Below are 19,824 nucleotides of genomic sequence, written 5' to 3'. Positions count from 1 at the left end.
AGGTATTTTGTTTAACTTTTTTTGTTAAAATAAAATGTACATGAATTTATTTACAAGTATAGGTAAACTTCCAATCATTTATCATTCTGATGATTAGCAGAGCTGTGAAAGAATTAGAAAGAGGCAACTTTAAATCAGAAATTGGTCTCATCAGTGATGTTTTAAATCTCTCATAAAGTATTTTGATCATCTTAATAGAGGCAGAAAAAGCATTGGACAAAATTCAAAACCTGTCGTGATAAAAATACTCAACAGACTAGGAATGGAAGGGAACTTCTTCAACCTGATAAAGGGCATCTCTGAAAAACTCACAGCTAACATACTCAATGGTGAAAGACTCAGGCTTTCCCCCTAAGCTCAGAAACAAGAAAAGGATGTCTGCTCTCACCACATCTATTCAGCATTGGGCTGGAGATTCTAGCCAGGGCAGTTAGGCAGGAAACTAAAATAATAGGCATCTGGATTTAAAGGAGTAGGTAAAACTATCTCTAGTTGCAGGTGACATGATTTTGTTTTTTGGTCATTTTAGTTCAATCATTTTGTATACTAAAATCTACTTTTTAAAAAATTATTAGTTTCAGGGGTACAAAACAATGTAATAGTTAGACATTTATACCCCTCACAAAGTGATACCCCCCCCCCCCAATCTACAACCCTTCTGACATCACACACAGCCGTGACATGATCTTTATACATAGAAATTCCTAAGGAATGCACTAAAAAAGCTACTGGAATCAATGAACAATTTCAGCAAGGTTGCAGGGTACAAGATCAATAAGCAAAAAGGAATTGTATTTCTATACACTTGAACAATCTGCAGATAAAATTAAGAAAACAATTCCATTTATAATACATCAAAAAGAATTAAACAGAAATTTAACAAAAGAAGTACAAAACTAGAAAACACTGTTTAAATAAATTAAGAATACCTAAATAAGTGGAAATACATCGCATGTTCATGGATTTGGAAGACTTAACAATAATAAGATGACAGTGCTCTTCAAATTCCTCTACAGATTCAAAGGAATCACGATCAAAGCCCCGCCGACTTCTTTGCAGAAACTGATAAGCTGATCCTAAAGTTCATATGAAAATTCAAGGGACTCAGAATAGCCAAAAACAAAGTTGGAGGACTCACACTTCCCATTTTCAAAACTTACTACAAGGTTATAGTAATCAAGACTGTGTGGTACCAGTGTACAGACAGACATATAGACCTGGGTGTATATGGGGTGGAATTGAGAGTAGATATAAACCCTCACATTTACAGTCAGTTGATTTTCAAATAGGGTGCCAAGATGATTCAACGGAGATAGGACAGTCTTTTCAACAAATGGTGCTGGGACAACTAGAGACCCAAATGCCAAAGAATGATGCCGGACCCCCAACTTCACATCATATACAAAAATTAACTCAAAATGGATCAAAAACCTAAATGTAAGAGCTAAATCTTTGAAACTCTTAGAAGAAAACAAAGCTGTCTTAGGGATGACACCAAACAAAGGGAAGAATAAATAAATTGCACTTAATCAAAATTAATATTTTTGTGCTTCAAAGGATACTGTCAACAGCCCACAGGATGAGAATCATATGTCATGATAAGGTGTTTGTATTTAGACTACATAAGGAACCCTTACAACTCAAGAATAAAAAGATAAATAATTCAATTTAAAAATGGACAAAGTAGCTGAGCAGACATTTCTCCAGAAAAGGTGTACAAGTGGCCAGTAAGCCAACGTGAAACGATGCTCAACATTAGCCATCAGGAAAATGCAAATAAAAAACACAGTGAGATACCATCACACACCCACCGGGATGGCTTTAATAAAAAAAGACATAATAATAAATGTTGGTGAGGATGTGGAGAAATTGGAGGCCTTGCACGCTGCTGGAAGGGATGTAAAATGGTGCAGTTGCCTTGGAAAACAGTCTGGCCGTTCCTTAACTGGTTAAACACAGTGTTACCTTATGACCCAGCAGTTACGCTTACGAGAAATGAAAATATGTTCACACAAAAACTTGTATACTAATGTTCATAGTAACATTATTCATTATAGCCCAAAGTGAAAACAGTCATGAATGGAAAAATAAAATGTGGCATAGCCTCACAATGGGATATTATTTGGCAGCAAAAAGGAATGAAGTACTGATACATGATAAAACACAGATGAACTTGAAAACACTGTGTGTTAAGTGAAAGAAGCTAGACGCCAAAGACCACATGTATGATTCCATTTATACGAAGCATCCAGAATAAGCCAATCTATAGAGACAGAAAGTAGATTGGTGGTTGCTTAGGGCTGGGGGTTGGGGAGAAATGGGGAATGACTAAGTGACTAAGTGGGATTTCTTTGTGGTTGATGAAATGTTCTAAAATTGTGCTAATCAGTTGCACAACTCTGAATATACTAAACACCACTGAATTGTTGTACACTTTAGATGGGTGAATGTGTGACATGTCAATTACCTATTGATAAAGCTATTGTAAAAATCCTTGCAAATGATTCCAGATGTACTAAAATATATAGATTATTACCATGAACACCATATGCCTAATACCCAGCTTGAGAAATGGAGCATTACTCATTTAATCAAAGCACCTGTGACTTGGCCCTCCCTCCCTGGTGGCTCCCTGTCCACCTGGGCCTTACCAGGTACCCTCTGTTCTCAGTTGGTTACATGTGATTTTCATTCCCATGGATTAAAACATCCTTCTTTACTGATCAAACTGTACCTGCTCTTTGAGGAAATAGACTGTGTGTCAAGGAGTCTTAGGGCTCATGGAGAGAATGGTTACGGTTGGTGTTGGGCGTCGCCTGTGCTCAGCAGGGAATGAAGGGCCGGTCTGCCAGGCCTGGGCAGGAGATCCCCAAACTCTGGACTCCTTGGTCAAGTCAAGGTGGGTCTGACTCTTAAGTCCAGTGTCTGTCACATCGTAGTAGGATGGTGGCAGTAGGAAAGCAGGCACTGCTGAGTCTGAGAAGGCATGCCCGCTGCTCCCCTTAGAAAAAGAATTTGTGCAATTCTCTGAGATCTTTGAGGACCGTGGAGACTATAGCGTTGGGTGTGGAGCCTGTTCATAGGCTCCTGAATAAAATGTATGATTGTGGGATGGTGACAGGCTGTGGGGGTGACGAGGAACTCTTCCTGCTCTCTGCAGGGCTGTGGACACAGCAGGTGCTCATTTGAATGCTGGGGGAGAGCTGGGAGGGTGTGGATGGATGGATGGGAGGGTGGACAGTGCCAGGGAAGGTGACTGAATATAGATGGAAGGATGGTGGAATGAGGATGGATGGATGCGTGGGTCAACACACAGATGGGGAGTGGCTGACTGGACGGGCAATTAGTGGATGGGGAGGTCAGATGGATGGTGAAGTGTCTTGGTGTCTTTGCTACTCACTGCTCGTTATGCTTTGTTTTCAGCTTCGGGCAGCAGAGGTGGAGATCAAAGACCTGCAGTCGGAGTTTGAGCTGGAGAAGATCGATTACTTGGCCACCATCCGTCGGCAGGAACGTGACTTTATGCTCTTCCAGCAGCTCCTGGAGCAGGTGCAGCCCCTGGTTCGCCGGGACTGTAACTACAGCAACCTGGAGAAGATCAGGCGCGAGTGCTGCTGGGATGAGGACAATGGCTTCTGGAAGATCCCCGAGCCTGTCGTTATCAAAACCAGCCTCCCAGTAGGTCAGGAGCCTGGCTGTCCCCTCTGCCCTCCCTGCCTTCCTCCACAGTTTGCCATCCTGCAGACCGACAGGGAGCCATGGGCCTCTCCCGGCTGGCTGTGGGTGCAGCAGACCTGTGACCCCGAGATTCCAAAACATTGGGGATCTGAGAGAATGGTGTGTTCTGGGGTCAGATAGATGTGGGTTGGAATTCTGGCTCCACCACTCCTTATGTGACCTCTTGGGACCCAGTGTCCTCATCTGTGAAATGGGAATTAATAACAGGACCTTCCTTAAAGATTGTTCTGTGGCTTGAAATGTGTTCATATACGTAAAACCCTGAGAGCCACGCCTGGCACATCTTGTGTGTGGTACATTGTTTTTTTATGTCATTATCATGATCATCATTTTTATCATTTCTTCCTACAACCACCCTGTGAAGCACAAGACTCATTGCACCTATTTTGCAAATGAGGAAATGGAATCTCAGAGAATCTAAGTGACTTCTCCACAGTCACAGCCATGGCCGTGAGGAGGAGGACCAGGCATAGAAACAAGCTGTTCAGTTTCAGGCCTGGTTCAACTTCTGCTTTTGTCACTGACCTCCTGTGTGACCTGTGACGGTCACTGTCCCTTTCTGGGCTTTGGTCCCCTGATCTTCACAAAGAAGAGTTTAGATAAGATAATCTTGAAGGCCACTCCACCTCCAGCGAGTCTCAGAGTAGGGTGGCTCTTTCTGCGGCCGCTTAGCGGGCTCTGCCCATTCAGGGAGCAGTAGACTCTTTCATCCCACAAGTCCCCCCTCTGCTCTCGCCCTGGGCAGAGTGTTTGTCCAGGTCCTACGTCTCTGATGTTTGTGGATGGCCGCTGACACCATCCTGCTGAAGCTCCCGCCAGCTCCATTTCCCATGAACCGCAGGCAGCCCTAGTCTTCCTCCCGGCCCCCACCAACCTGCTGTCCGGCCTGGAAGCCGGGGAATGGCTTCTTTGGCATCTGAGCCCTCCTGTTGTTGGTTTCCCAAAGCCAGTCCTTTGCTTGGGCTGGAAATTATCCCCCCCCTCTAAGCCTGAGCCAAGCCTGATCTCCCACCCGCCGGGGAGAGTGCTGCAGCCCGCCCTGTCCCTCTGCCCTCATACCAGTGACTTCAGCTTTTGTTTTCTCATAGCAGTGTTAACAGGGCCACAGAACAAACCAGTCCGGAAAACCTCTGCAGCAGACAACGGCGAACTAGGCATGGTAAGGCCCCCACGAGAGGCAGGGACGAGTGGGGGGCTGGTGGGAGTTGGCTGCCCAGGTGCAGTGGGTCAGCATTACCGGAGGGAACTGGACTCCTGCTTTTCCCTGCCCGAAGGATTGAAGCAGAGGGCTGAGCCTGGATCCTTTCCATGTGACTCTGTTGTAACCTAGACCCTCATTCAAAGGGTCCTCTGGACCTCATTCAAAGCCACTTGCGGCCATAAAACCAGGTGGACAGTCCCATTGGTGAGGGACAGAAGTTTCAGCTTCAATCCCAGAGGCCAAGCATTACATGCTGGTTCCCTGGGCCCCTGCTGGTATCCATGGACCAAAAAGGTCCTTAAAGCTTCTACAAACAGCACTTGGGATTCCAAAGTCCCTTTATTTTCATATCTGCCATATTTTGTATTGCAACAGGAATATCTATCCTTAACACAGAGGTCAGCAATCTTTTCTGTAAAGAACCAGACAGTTAATATTTTAGGCCTCGTGGGCCATGTGGTCTCTGTCACAACTACTCAGCTCTGCCATTGTAGCACAGAACATGCAAACGAATGAGCTCGGCTCCATTCCAATAAAACTTGACAAAAACAGTCTGTGGGTCAGATTTGGCCCATAAGCTGGAATTTGGGGATCCCTGCCTTAAACCATTATAGATATTTCAGAAAACCCACACAGACCACGCATGCTTTTGTAGTCATGCTAAGGCCACTTCCAGGTTAATGAATTCCAGCCAAGCATCTCTGGCTGAACAATTCAGGGTGGCTGCAAGGAATGTCTCAAGCTGGTCTAAAGCTTTGACTGGCTACTTTTGATAGCTTAACTTTGTGAAAAAGGGAAAGTTGTTCCTGAAAAAAACATTCTTGGGACCACAAGGGGCTTATATTAGAATGCTTTTAGTTCCAAGTGATAGATACCCAAAACAAACAATCAAGCAAAATAGGGAATTTATTGGTTCATGTTAAGTGTACTGAATGGCTGGATCTAGGGGCTCAGTCAGTCAGAGTTCTGTGCGTGTTTTCACCTCTTGGGTCTGCTTCCCTTGGTATGCTGGCCTCGCACTCAGGCAGGCTTTCTCCATGTGGCAGGAAAGATTGCCTCAAAGCGCAGGCAATGAGTGATCTGACAGGAAGAGAGACCTGGTCTCTTAGCGCACCCTTAAACCAACACTGGGGTAAGATTCTGATCGGCTCTGCCTGTGTCATGCGCCTACTTTTGGACCAATGACTACTCGCATGTCAGATGTAGTTCTGTGATTGGTCCAGTTTGGGTCACATGTCCAGCTGTGTAGCAAGGGGATGGTTGGGCGGGAGTGGTGGTCTTGGGGCACCATCCCCAGGACGATGTCAAGTGGGAGAAGCGTAGTTCCCTGAAGGAGGAGATTCAGGTTGAAGAAAAATCCACAATAGTGATGAAAAACAATAGTTCTTGGTGATAAAAGGATTAGGGCTCCAGTTCTAATGATCATAAATGTGCCTATGAGCTGAGTACGCACTGTATTACCTATTCTACGAATATGTCATGATGGGTTTAGGTGTGTCGTATTGTCCTTGCCCTGATGGAGCTGTCAGGATACCCTGTTTTGAGTTTTGCAGGAGGGAACAAGGCACTTCCTATCCTAAGGAAGGGGGGTTGGGGCTTTGTAGGCGAGGCTGGAGACTGGGACTCCCCTGCTCTGAGCTGCCTGGACCCCACCCCAGGAGTCAGGGTCTGTACAGGGTACACCAGAGTGTGCAGTGAGGCTCACGGCAGCCCCACCCCACCAGGCTTGCAGACGCCCCAGGTAAGAAGTGCACGAACAAGAGGTCTTGCCCCATGAGGATTTGTAATCTCAGCAGGAAGAAGACCGCTACAAGCTGATGCTCAGTCGGAGCGACAGTGAAAATATTGCCAGTAACTACTTCCGGCCGAAGCGGGCCAGCCAGATCCTCAGCACGGATCCCATGAGGAGCCTCAGTGAGTGCCCTGCCCACCTCTTGTCCCCCAGCCCTTCCCCGAGAGCTGTCTGGGCCCTCTGCCAACTGGGAGGGGCATGACAGGGTGGAGTCAGACAGACCTGGGCTATAAACCCCTTTCCCTCTCGGAGCCTCAGTTTCCTCAGCTATTAAAGGAGGGGGATACTTCTACTTCTCAGGAGTAGGTGAGATGAGATGGGGAAATGACTCAGAGCCTGGCACATAGTAGGTGCTCAATACACAGTCTTCCCTTTCCTCTACCTCTTTGTCTCCTGGGGGAGAGGTGCGGTGTTTGGTTCATCTGTCTCCCCTGACGTGTAGTCGGCTTCCAACACACTGTTCAGGGCCCTGGTGTGGGGTTGCCCAGCTCTGGGTCAGTTACTACCAGCTTCCTCAGATGCCAGTATCATGGCTTTCTCCTACTGAGCCAAGGGGGGGGCCAACAGGGCCCCAAAAGCAAAACACTTTCAAAAGCAAGCATCAAGAATCCCTTCATTCTTCTTTCTAAAACTAAAAGACCACAGAGCTTCCAATAAAATAATGAAAAGCACATCTCAGTTCTACATTGAGGTTATTTAAACTCTTGCTGTGATGTTTGGATATATTTTCCTGTGGCTTGTACTATCAACAACAAAGATGTCTTGTGTGCCTTATTGTATAATATTTTGTAATAAATTTTTTATGTCATCAATGCCATTAGATTCTAATTCATCTATACTTAAATCTTATTGATGCCACTTAGTATGTTTTGAGTATTTTTTGCTAAAATTCAATATAATGGTAAATTTATTACCATATAACAAAGGTTTAAAATAAAAATGTCATTTATGTACAAAGCAGCTCAAGATGTTATTAAATGCATAAAATAGTCAAAATATCAACTTTTTATTTTTTGTGGATTTTTGACACATTTTGAAGAAAACCTTGAAATCAGTTAACTCAGTGAGAGTTAAGAGTCAGAGTGGGTGGAGTTGAGCAATAAGGAGGAAAAAGTTGGACAGGAAAAACTAACAGCAGCTGAGTACCGGCATTGTGCTCATGTTGCAGATGAGGAAACTGAGGCTCAGTGGGAAATGGTTCCCTGAAGAGGTGGAGCTGGGCTTTGAACCCAGGGTTGTCTGGCTCTGGCTCGAGATCCCAGTCTGCCTCAGTCTGAGACATTAAAATTCCACGCTCCCAGCACAGACCCTTTGGACACCGCCGTGGTGCTGGGCCTGAGGCCTCAGCCAGCGCAGCAGCTTAGTGTTGGGACCCCATCTGAGGCCTCAGGACCTCTGACTGGGTGGGAGGTGGGCCAGACTCTCCACCCACACACCGTGATTTCTCTCCATCCCCTGTACTCCTGGCTTCACCAGCACCCTCTGTGCTTCTTCTCCACAGCACATCACAACTCACCGCCAGGCCTCAGCTCCCCCCTCAGCAACAACTCTGCCATCCCACCCACCCAGGCCCCTGAGATGCCCCAACCCCGGCCCTTCCGCCTTGAGTCCCTCGACATCCCCTTCACCAAGGCCAAGCGTAAGAAAAGCAAAAGCAGCTTTGGCAGTGAGCCTCTGTGAACACAGCTGCCTGCTGCCCTGCCTCTGGGCTTCGGTGAGACTGCCAGGCCCTCCCAGGGCAGCCCCAGCCAGGACTCATAGTGGGGGGGGGCCCGAGGGGGTCTTCACCCTAGGAAGACACATTCCCTTCCCTGTTCCCCAGAGAGCCCACTTCTGCCTGAGGTGGGTGCCCCGTGGAGGCTGGACCATCCTTGGAGAAGTCCGCTCTGGCTCTCCGTGCTACTTCAGTGTTTCCACCTGCTCACCTGCCACAGAGCCCGCCATCTGTCCCCACCAGTGTTGTTCGGTGCCTCGATGGACTTGGGAGCCTCAGCTCTGCCTTGAGGCCTTCACCAGCGGCCCCAGCAGAGTGTGCAGCAACTTCCACGTGGCTCAAGCTCAACATCTTGATGATTGAAAATTGTGTCTCTGTCCAGTTGCCCATGTACCAAGCCCTGTGGGATGGGTACATGCGTCCTGGAGCAGCCGTTCCCCCTGCTGCCCACGCCCGCTGGACTGTGGCCCAGAGGAGGCCATTCCATATTAAGCTGCCCCAATAAACTGCCGTTTACCTACAAGCTCCCCTTCCCTGATCCTCTGATACTGTCATTGGGGCCCCTCCCTGCCACTGCTGCCTGGCCTTCATGGGGATGTGGGAACGCTCTTTCTGGAGGAGGGCTTCTTAACTATCTGAGACCTTTAGAACAAACAGGCTCCAAAGTTTCTGCAACTCCCTGCAATTGTGAGTACAAGTGCTGTTTATTTTCCCCTGGGGAGAGCATCTGAACTGGCATTGGGTTCTCAAAGGATCTGTGACCCAGGAAAGCAGAGCCCTTGTTTTGGAAAGTAGAGGCCATGTCTTGTTGAGGCCCAGGTTTTATCAGTCCTCAAGGGCTCCGACAGGGCCAGGAACGAATCCAGCCCACCCCAGCAACCTAGAACACACCTCTTCCCTTGCCTGTCTGTCCATGGTAGCCCAGGCCTGCCCTGGGGGAGGGGCTTGCAATCTGAGGGAAAAGGTTGGACCTTTGATGCTGTCCTGAGCCTCATTTCACTGGGAGCCTCAGGTGTGACCTGGTGCTAACACCCACCTCATAGAGTTAATGTGACGGGGAAATGAGATGGTATCTAACTTCTGGTGCATAGCAGCTGCTCCGTGTTCACTACCCCCTCATCCCTCCTCCTCCTATGTTAATCACTGTGGCACATGCCACAAGCACATGCCTGGGCCAAGGAGCTCACGCTCTGGAGAAGCTGGGGTGTGGTGGAAGGTGCTTAGGTAACTACGGAGATTAGTCTAACCAGCCAGAGGCAGGCTGCAGTATGTCCTGGAAGAGGAAGCGAGATCAGGTTTTTATGGGGAACAAATTACCCTTGTGAGGGGAGCAGCATCAGGTGGGGTTCCCATAAAGAATAGAGAAGATCCAGTAGGCTTAAGATGGGCATGTGGGGAGGAGGTGCAGGGTAGAGGGAGGTGCATGAGCAAAGGGCTGGGGGGCGGGGTAGAGGGGTAAACTGAGGGTATGATAAAGGTGAGAGACCTGTTCCGGGTAAGCCGGGGACTGAGGAGGATCAAGCTGCTCGAATGAGTTTAAGTGGAGACCTGAGAATGAAGAGCCTGGGCTGTCCCTGCGCTGTGGCTGACTCCAGAGTAACAGGTTAGCACCATCAAGTCTTGGAGCTGATTGTGGTCGCTTTAGCTTAGACCTGCGGTGGGAGGCAGCATTACCGAGCGATTGCTCAGCCTGGCCCTGCACTAGGCGCTTTAAAACCTGCTCTAGTCCTCCCGAGAACTCAGGCCTTCTGAAAGGCACACAGATGAGGAGGGCTGCTTCTAGCTCTTTTTATTTCCAGCCTAGGACAGTAACCTGCAGAGAAGTGAAATCCCTATGTAAAAGGGCTAGTGGGAGACGAAGCTTGCAAATGAACCCAACTAGAGCTTTTTAATAGTCTAGTCCACCGCCTATTCACGCTGCCTCCAGCGTAGGCCACCAAGCTGGGAAGGGCAGAGGACAGGCCCGTGCCAAGGTCCCTGGTCCGTCAGCGGCAGGAAACTAAAGTGCCCCTGTCCGTTATCTTATATTTGCAATTCCTTCCTCTCTGGAGATGGTGGAGGTGAGGGTCTGGTTCCTAGTCCCGAGTCTGTCCAGGACCAGAGAGGACCGAAGAGTTCATCCGGGGAGAGCCACACCGCCCCAGATCCCGCCGTACGAGACGCGACCGTCAAGCCCAAGCAGGCGGAGACCAGTCTAATGAAAAGGCGGGCTGGGGGCCGGGTGGGAGCCTGGCCTTGTTGATTGGCTGCGGCTGCAGAGCTGTCTCTCTAGCATTGAGCCTTTTCCTTTGGGGAGGCGGAGCCACGCTCCCCTTCCGCCAATAGGGTTTAGAGGCTCCGCCTACAACCCGAGCACTTCCGGTGATGCTCCTGGTTCCTGCCCTTCCAGCAGCGGCTCCCGGAGCTCGACCCCGGCGTTCGCAGATCACTTCCGGGTGGGACTCCACGACCACGAGCCGCGATTGGGCGATTTTAGACAGGGCACTTCCGGTGCCCAGGTGCTTGGGTTCTTTGGCAGGAGGAGAAAGATGGAGCTCCGCGCCGCGTCCCATGCTTGGTCCCTCTTGTGGCTGCTGCAGCTGCCCTTGCTTGGCTTGGTCGGTGCGAGCGGTCCCCGCACTTTAGTGCTGCTGGACAACCTCAACCTGCGGGAGACGCATTCGCTTTTCTTCCGGAGCCTGAAGGGTGAGACCGGGGTCCGAGGGGGCGGCGGGTGAGAGAATCTGGGGTTGGAAAGGTCCCCGAGCCCGAGGTCATCGGCCACTCTCGCTCCCTCGCACTCGTTTTTCGCTAGCGGGCCGCCCAGGTCTGCCCTGCCGCTTGGGGAGGGCGGTCGTGATTTTCCTTTGCGTCCCGTCTGCCTCAGCTCCCTGTTTTCTTGTCCAGATCGGGGCTTTGAACTCACATTCAAGACCGCAGATGATCCCAGCCTGTCGCTTATTAAGTACGGGGAGTTCCTTTATGACAATCTCATCATCTTCTCTCCCTCGGTAGAAGGTAAGTGCTGTGCGTCGCCCCCGGAACTAGGAATCGATTGCTTTCTTCTGGATCTTGAGCGTGTTCCTGGTCACAGGGTGGGTCACCAGCCCTGGGCGCTGCTGCTGCCTGAGGAGCATAACTTCTACCCTAGGCCCAGGAGAACATACTTTCTTTCTGAAAAACACAGCTGAGGATTGTGGGGTCAAATGTTGCCACAGACCATGGAGCCTGGGGCCCTGCTACTTAGAAAAGTGAATTTTCTCTGTAAAGGGCCTGATAGGAAAGATGGAGACCCCCCTGGTTGGGATGGTCTGTGTGAAAAGAGGAAATGGCATGCTCTTAATATGGTTTGCTGTAAAGAGGCTTGGTAGTTGATCTTTTCGGATGGATTCATTCATAGTTCTGAGGCTGAAAAAGAACGTTGGCGATTACCTAGCCCCGTCCCTTAGTTGAGGCTGGAAGGATATGTCCAGGGCCTACCAGAGGGCTGGCTAGTTGTTGAACAGAATGACTACCTTTACTAGATTATCCAGTTGGTAGATACTTCAGTGTTCCCGTGACAGGGAGCTTACTGTCTTCAGAGGCAATCCGCACCACCATTAGATAACTCTGTTAAGAAGTTCTTATATTAAACTGAAATTTGTCTCCTATATTTCCTACTTTGTTTATTTGGCCTGGGGGAGAGGAGGAAGGGGCCTTAGGAAACAAGTCTAATGCTTATTTTGCTTAGAGGCATGGCCTCCACATAATCATAGCGTGTTCAGCTGTTTCTTCTCCAGACCACACACCCCTAGTTCCTTTGGCTAGTTCTCTTTTGCCACCCTCTTTTGCTGACCATCGAGTCATTCTCTTCTTTAGTGGCTTCAGTTTATCTTTTTCTCAGAGGACTCAGGTTGTCTCTGTCTGGGGTAAGACAGGCCTGCCATCTCTTCCTTCAGTTGATGGAGTGTAGGAAGTCTTTTATTTCGTTGGCAGCTATAATATTTTGTTCTCTGTAGTTCATGTGGGGTTGGGTTCCGCCAAATCCCCGAAGTATTTTTCTCTAGGCTCCCGTCACTTAATCATGTTACTCCCAACTCTCCTGCAGTATGTGCCTTTGTAATTGGCTTTTTGAAGGCAGTGTAGCTGGGTGGAAGTGACCCAGATTGGACAAGTTAAAATCTTCAAGTTACTGGGCAGGTGGTTGGAGCCTTTAGCAGGTTCATTGGTGTTTGCCAAGTTTCTGCTGTGTTTGGAACTCTGAAACGGAAGACAGAGTTCTGAACAGTGACAGAGAGCCTGCCCACAAGGGATTCTTTCAGTCTATCTTTGAGGACACAAGAATAAGGACTTGAAGTGATTGCCAAATCCCGTGTGGGGATGTACATGATGGAGGGGAGGAACTGTCCAAGGTGTGCTCAGGAGGTGGATTGGGAGCGACATTGAGAAGAAATGGTGGGTGAGATAGGGAGAAGATAGAAAAAGCAGGTGGGAGAAATGTCAGTGTTTCACAAGCGTTACTCAACTATTCCTGTACCTCCTTCATGACTTACTAGATTCCATATCACCTGTGCTGATAATTACTTAGTATTTTTCTTCAAACTGACTCGCTTGTTAAAAACTAAAATAACATTTTAAAAGGAGACCAGGGGTGGCCAGTTAGCTCAGTTGGTTAGAGCCTGGTGCTAACACAACCAAGGTTGCTGGTTCGATCCCCACATGGGGCATTATGAGCTGTGCCCTCCTAAAAAAAAAGGAAACCAGGAATGAACCCAGTATCATTGCGGAAAATGGAAATCCGGTATCATTTCTTGCTTTGAGTAGAAGGTAACTATAAATAGAATAAATACAGTGCTGTTAAGTTCTAGCCAGATTCTGTTGCCGGCAAAGACTTTGAGCCCGGGCTTCCTCTTAAAGAGATTAGCAAGTGTGAGGGAAGTGTTAAAGACCATATGAAACCACGAGGTTCTCTTTGCTGGAGAAAGCTTGAAAAGTAATTGGGAAGGGAGTATAACTGAGATTCAACGTTATTTTAAACCCTGCCCCCATCACTGTTGTGGTGCTGCTGCAGGAGATCCTGTTGGGCACTCCTGGGGGAAGGCTTGTACCTGCGGGGGGCGAGTAAGGGTTTGGCCCCTGCTCCCAGGGCCCTTCTGTGGTACTGGGACCACCATTAGCCCTCTCAGGTGTGGGACACTGGCCTGGCTTCCTTCTCCGCGTATCAGTGGGATCCTTGCCCCCTCTGGGATCAGGAAGCTCCCAAGTCACTTGCAGTACTGGCTACAGAGGAAAGATCCATAGCACATCCACTGTACCTAGAAAAACCGGGGCCCTCTTTTTATAGATGGGGAAATGGGCTCAGAAAGGTGAAGGGATTGCCTAGGTTTAAGCCCGTGATCTTTTCACCACAGAAGAGTGTCTGCAGCTGCACTCTTGCCATTTGGACTGGATAATTTGTGGGGGCTGTCCTGTGCAGTGTAGGATGTTTAGCAGCGGCCAGCGGCCTCCACCCACTAGATGGCAGTAGCTCCCCCCATGACAACGAGAGATGTCTTCAGACATTGCCTGGAGGTGCAAAATCACCCCCGACTGGGAAACACTGCACTATACTAAGAAGTGTTTTTGAATTGTTGAAGACTCTGCCTGGCCTCTGAAGGAGAGTGGGTAGGTGGCTTTCTAAATGTAGTGTGAGGTTGTGTCCCCACATATAAGATGTCTGTCTGTGCCAGAAGGAAAGGAAGGTGCTTTATTCTTCCTGATGGTTTTCAGAAAAGAGGGCCATTCTCACGTTTAGATCTTTACAAAGTCATATTCTGGACTCATTTCCAACTGCCTCATGGGTGTCTAATGGGCAGACTTCGGGGCCCAGCCTCAGTAAACGGCACTTCCATCTTTCCAGTTGCTGGGGCCAAGGCTTGGGGCCGTCCTGAGTGTCTCTCTCACACCCCATATCCGATCCATCAGCGGACTCTGCTGCCGGCTTTACCTTCGAATGTGAGCGTAGTCCCACTGCCCCTCCCCACGGCCCTCTGCAGCCCCTCCACACTCTCCCCTCTGCTGCCATGGCCCAGTCGCCAGTCTGCACGGCCTGGACTCTCACAGTAACCTTCTGACCCATCACTGCTTCCATCCTTACTCCCCCTGTACCTGGTGGTCCACCTGGCCGCCAGAATCATCCTTTCCAAACAGAAGTCAGATCATGTTGGTCTCTTGCTCTGCCCCACAGCCAACATCTTCACGGGGCCCCGCAAATCCCTACATGAACTGCCCTCCCTCACGTCACTGCAGTGCCCTCTGCTGCTTCCCTCTGCCCTTCACTCTCCAGCTGAGCCACACTGGGCTCCTTGCTGGTGACAGGCGCACCCGCCCCTGGGACCTTGCACCTGTCGTTCTTAGTGCCCGGAATGCCCGCCCCGCCACCTCATCCTCACGCTGCCTGGCTCACTCTCCCACCTTCTCAAATGCCATTTGTCCAGGGCTCCCTGACCAACCTTTCTATACTCGCTTCCCTCCCTCATCGTCCCCTTCCTTTTCTTCCAGCACAGAAGTACTTTTCATTTCATGAATAAGTGAATTACTGGGCACTCCCCCGTGACTCTGGGGAAGGCTCTCGAGCGCAGGGCAGCCTGGTTTTGGATGCTTCTGGCAGTCACCTGACCTGACTGTCCAGAAAAGGGTATGAGCTCCCAATTACCGGTGCTGGAAATTAATGAGTCTTTATGGCGGTCACTTTAAAGAACAGTGTGCGCAGGTTCTGCCAGGGCTCGCATGGATATACATCGGGGAGTCCTAGGAAAAAGACGCTGTTCTCAAGGGGTAGAGGCCTCCTCAGATCCCAAAGTGCTCTCTCTCACAGAACTTAGACAGAAGTGACGGGCTCTGGGAAACTGTGTTAGGTCACCCCAAAAGTGGCTCTGTGATGACAAAGATAGTGATGTGAAAAGTGCGGGTGATGAGTTTCAATGAAGGTGTTTCATGAAATGTAAGTGGAAAAATGCAACGTTTCTAAACAAATATTTTATATATGATTTGAAGTGTGTATAAGTAACTTGACTATAACTGGTAGCTGTTTGACTATTTCATTTATACTTTTAAAAGTTTATGAATTCGAGCCATTATTTTTGGATCATCACATAGGGAAAATGGGAGAATTGCCCAGTATAAGGGCTTATATGGTAAACGTCCCAGTCGTTTGGAGCCTCCAGAGGGCGCTATTCTGTGATTGATTGTGGCTGGTCCGCAGTCAGTGGCATCCCCCACCCCGCCCAAAAGTCGGACTGGTGAGAGAGGAACTTTCTGGGTTTCTGGATCACTGAGTCTGGTGCTTCTTTCAGATTTTGGAGGCAACATCAATGTGGAGACCATCAGTACCTTTATTGATGGTGGAGGCAGCGTCCTCGTAGCTGCCAGCTCAGACATTGGTAAGTCTCACCTCGGAAGCTCTGGTGCTTCCACCATCTCTCCAGGAAGCTTGGAGAATTTTACAAATGGAAGCTGCCAAATTGGCATTCACTGAGTGGTCCTTGGCCAGGGAGTGAGTGAGGGAACGGCAGGGCCAATCAGCCCCTCCTTTTCTGTGACTAGAGCCAATGAGATGTGGGTCTTTTTAAGGCTGGGAATCCTGTTGCTATTGTTTTTTGTTTGTTTTGTTTTGGTGACTTTTTCCCTAAAAAGAGAAGACAAGTAGGGGGAGGCTAATTGGGTGGAGCCCAAAGCACTGGACAGATTTTTGTTTGGTTTCCTGTTTTGGAAAATTACAAAGCTACTTAGAAGTATGGGGAGAGTAGTAGCCTGAACCCACGTACTCATCACCCAGCTTCACCCAGGAACACCTGGCCAGTCTTGCTTCATTTTTTCAGTACTGAGAGATTTTTAAAACCATATTGGGTGGGGTTCTCAGTAAGGTGATGATGAGGAAAAGAGAAACCTTGTAAGCCAAGGCTCATCCAGGTCAAGTTTGCCCAAGGTATTACTCTGCTTCAAAGGGGGTTTTCGTGCAGAACCCAGGTCACTGTGTATTTGTGGAGGGAGCAGGCCAGGCGGCTTTTTGTTTTACCAATTCCGGCGTGGTCCAGGGGTCCACGCTGGGGCTGAGGCTGGCCTGGTGAAGCTGCAGGGCTCCGGGGATCACTGGGAGAGTGAGTCATGGCGATGTCAGGACAAGTGACATAGCTTGGCCCAGGGCCCAGCCGTAAGGACTCAGCCAAACGCATCTCGGGTCCATGCAGGTGACCCACTTCGAGAGCTGGGCAGTGAGTGTGGGATCGAGTTTGATGAAGAGAAAACTGCTGTCATTGACCATCACAACTATGACATCTCAGACCTTGGCCAGGTAATCAGGCCTGTCACCTTCCAGGTTTCAGGCCCTTACAGCAGAGCTCAGCCTGGAAACTGCAAGGAAGTGGGAGGGGCCCTGGCTGGGAGGCCCCTTTTCCTGACCACCGTCCTTCCCTCTGCCCTTGCAGCATACGCTCATCGTGGCTGACACGGAGAATCTGCTGAAGGCCCCGACCATCGTTGGGAAATCATCTCTGAACCCCATTCTCTTTCGAGGTGTTGGGTGAGTGAGCAGGGTACAGCCTACAGAAACCTGGGGGAAGAGGGGTCCTTCTATTTTGTCAGGAAGCCAGCCGAACCTGTGATTATTTGGGGTTATTCCCTCCTCCAGAGGGTGTGGATGAGATTAATTTATGACATTTGAGTTAAACTTCATACTTACAGCAAGAAGAGAGCTAAGTGTTAGGCCATCAAGCAAGTAGGAGTCATTCCTGCAAAGAAGTAGCCCTTACGGGCCCCGGATCCTTTGGGCTTAGTGCTTGGGGTCGGAGTTCGATGACTCTGTCTTCCTCCTGCAGGATGGTGGCTGACCCTGACAACCCTTTGGTATTGGACGTCCTGACGGGCTCTTCCACTTCTTACTCTTTCTTCCCGGATAAACCGATCACCCAGGTAAGGGGCCTTTGTAGCCTTGAGGCTCCAGCTCCTGGGCCTGGTAGCAAAGCTCTTTTTTATTTGAAGATGAGAACTAAGCAGAAAAGCATGCTTTGTTGAGGCTGATGAGTGAAATGAGAAGTTGGTGGGAGCGGGGAAGTGGGCAGAAGCAGCAGGGTCTCAGGTTCACCCTCAGGGAGGCCCCGGTTGTTCAGGTCTGGCGTCCTGGCCCCTTGCCCTAGTGGCTTGTCTCTTGCCCTGGCTCTCCTGGATGACAGCCCTGTTTGTTCCCAGTATCCCCATGCGGTGGGGAAGAACACCCTCCTGATCGCCGGGCTGCAGGCCAGGAACAACGCCCGGGTCATCTTCAGCGGCTCCCTTGACTTCTTCAGTGATGCCTTCTTCAACTCGGCCGTGCAGAAGGCCACGCCCGGCTCCCAGAGGTAGGTGCCCGGGGACTTTGGGGCGTGTGGTCTGGATGCTGGGTCTGTGCAGATGAGGGGGGACGAGCCTTTCAGCTGTGAGTGTCAGAGGCTAAGTATCTTAGGTGCTTTCAAATTACTTGAAGACTTGACTTTGTCGCTCGGTTCCTGATGTTGGCGATCCAGACTTTTCTAGTAATGGCTTCTCTGGAGGTTTTGAAAGTGTATTTTCTGAGCAGGTGACATCCAAAGCAACACCACCTCATATCTTGTCATTTTTTTCTGTTCCCTGAAACCAGGATACTTAGGTATGTATGGCCTGCAGGTGGAAATTAGCGTAGTGCACTCCATCCTGGTGGATGGTGGACAGTCTTGCTTACCAGGACCACTGGGAAGAAGTTGGTTCTGGTGCCCCAGCCTCTTCTGTTTCCCCCTCTGCAGGTATCCCCAGACAGGCAACTACGAGCTGGCTGTGGCCCTCTCCCGCTGGGTGTTCAAGGAGGAGGGTGTACTCCGGGTGGGGCCTGTGTCCCACCATCGGGTGGGCGAGACAGCCCCACCCAGTGCCTACATGGTCACTGACCTGGTGGTAAGAGCCGCTTGGAGTGGGAGGGCCCAAGGGTTTGGCCAAGTTGACTCAGCTCGAAAGCATTTATGGAACACTTCTGTGCCTGAGGGGCCTAAATAAGGGTGAATGAATTAACCTTTACCCTGAAGAAAGTCATTTAGTGCAGGGAAACTGAGACCCTAATGGAGACCTTGTGGAGAGGTGTGGTTTTGCTGTGGGAGTGCAGAGGCAGGAGGGGCGTCGCCGCCTCACTCTGCTCGGAGTGGGGATCACAGGAGAAATGGCACTGAGCCGGGTCTTGAGGATGAATGTGTCAGGCAGGAGACGTGGGGCGGGGTAGGAGCAGCAAATAGGGAAGCAGGGTGCCCAAGAGTGCTCGGCAGTCAAGGGGTGTAGAGTGTGGTTTGGGTGCAGACTTCCCTGGGCCTGCAGGGGTCAGATGCAAGTCAGGGGGGTTGGCCTGCTGGGTGGCACCTCAATCACTGTCCGCGGTGGGTGGGAGGGCTTGCCCACTTTGTCACGACTCTTGGGAGTTCCTGCCAGATTCATGAGTGTGGAATCAGTGCAGCTCTGAGGACGGCGACATCCCTCCTATCACAGGCCTCCCTGGCTGACTGGCCTTTTTTCTCAGGAGTACAGCATTGTGATCGAACAGCTCTCAAATGGCAGATGGATCCCCTTTGATGGGGATGACATTCAGCTGGAGTTTGTCCGCATCGATCCTTTTGTTAGGACCTTCTTGAAGAAGAAAGGTAAATGTAATTCTTGCACAAGAAGCTGCGGGGAGACAGTCCCCCACCTCGGGCCTGCTTTCGGGAGGCTGACAGGAACGTGGCGGGAAACCCCTCCTGGTTACTCGTGTTGCTTGTCCCCAGGTGGCAAGTACAGCGTCCAGTTCAAGTTGCCTGACGTGTACGGTGTGTTCCAGTTTAAAGTGGATTACAACCGGCTAGGCTACACTCACCTGTACTCTTCCACTCAGGTAAGCACAGGTTGCAGTCGCCGTTTTCAGTCAGCGTGTGTCGCACCTGGGCCTGTCACCTCTGTCCTGTTGCAGGTGTCAGTGAGGCCACTCCAGCACACGCAGTACGAGCGCTTCATCCCCTCCGCCTACCCCTACTATGCCAGTGCCTTCTCCATGATGGCCGGGCTCTTCCTCTTCAGCATCGTCTTCTTACACATGAAGGAGAAGGAGAAGTCTGACTGAGGGCCAGAGCCCGGGACTCCTCACAACACGGAGTGGACGGGCTTTAATAGGACTGGGTGTTTTCCCCTTTATGGTGGGTTTTTGTGTTTGTTTGTTTTTTAAAGCCATGGGACAATGGCACAGCCTTACCTCAGTGGGAGATGCAGCATTGAGTACCAAGGGGTGGGGGTTAGGGGACGACTCTTATGTTGTTTTTCCACCTAATGCTAAGTGGTGGTTTCCGTGTGTGCCGTCACAGTCATTTCTAAAATAAAGAGAAACGTTGCCCTCAAACTTCATCTGGCCCCTGCTGT

At 49.9% G+C, this 19,824-nt stretch overlaps 2 protein-coding genes across 5 annotated transcripts in view; both read left to right on the top strand.

The window, feature by feature from the left end:
• KIF17 (kinesin family member 17) overlaps nt 1-8,970 on the top strand; it is a 42,605-nt gene extending 33,635 nt beyond the window's left edge. The window contains exons 12-16 of one of the 4 annotated variants that reach the window (XM_088790322.1): nt 3,424-3,682; nt 4,827-4,897; nt 6,736-6,853; nt 8,233-8,445; nt 8,554-8,970. In XM_088790322.1, coding sequence (XP_088646448.1) covers nt 3,424-3,682; nt 4,827-4,897; nt 6,736-6,853; nt 8,233-8,411 — 627 coding nt within the window. In that variant the 3' untranslated portion in view covers nt 8,412-8,445; nt 8,554-8,970. Of the gene's footprint in view, nt 1-3,423; nt 3,683-4,826; nt 4,898-6,732; nt 6,854-8,232 lie in introns of all 4 variants that reach the window. The other 3 variants (XM_088790324.1, XM_088790323.1, XM_088790321.1) reach the window with 3 other exon arrangements.
• Nucleotides 8,971-10,900: 1,930 nt separating this feature from the next.
• On the top strand, nt 10,901-19,809 carry DDOST (dolichyl-diphosphooligosaccharide--protein glycosyltransferase non-catalytic subunit). The gene is made up of 11 exons (XM_088790326.1): nt 10,901-11,130; nt 11,332-11,442; nt 15,738-15,824; nt 16,632-16,735; nt 16,869-16,963; nt 17,259-17,352; nt 17,629-17,777; nt 18,198-18,345; nt 18,956-19,076; nt 19,200-19,306; nt 19,382-19,809. The coding sequence occupies exons 1-11, from the start codon at nt 10,974-10,976 to the stop codon at nt 19,529-19,531; spliced, it is 1,323 nt and encodes a 440-aa protein (XP_088646452.1). The 5' UTR covers nt 10,901-10,973; the 3' UTR covers nt 19,532-19,809.
• The last annotated feature ends 15 nt before the right edge of the window (nt 19,810-19,824 follow it).

This window comes from Rhinolophus sinicus, chromosome 14 (genome assembly GCF_057876585.1).
Source record: "Rhinolophus sinicus isolate RSI-liver-muscle chromosome 14, RSI-T2T, whole genome shotgun sequence".
In the NCBI taxonomy this organism is placed as follows: Eukaryota; Metazoa; Chordata; class Mammalia; order Chiroptera; family Rhinolophidae; genus Rhinolophus; species Rhinolophus sinicus.
The sequence above is the reverse complement of the archived record's forward strand: the minus strand, read 5'-3'. Positions and strand labels throughout refer to the sequence as shown.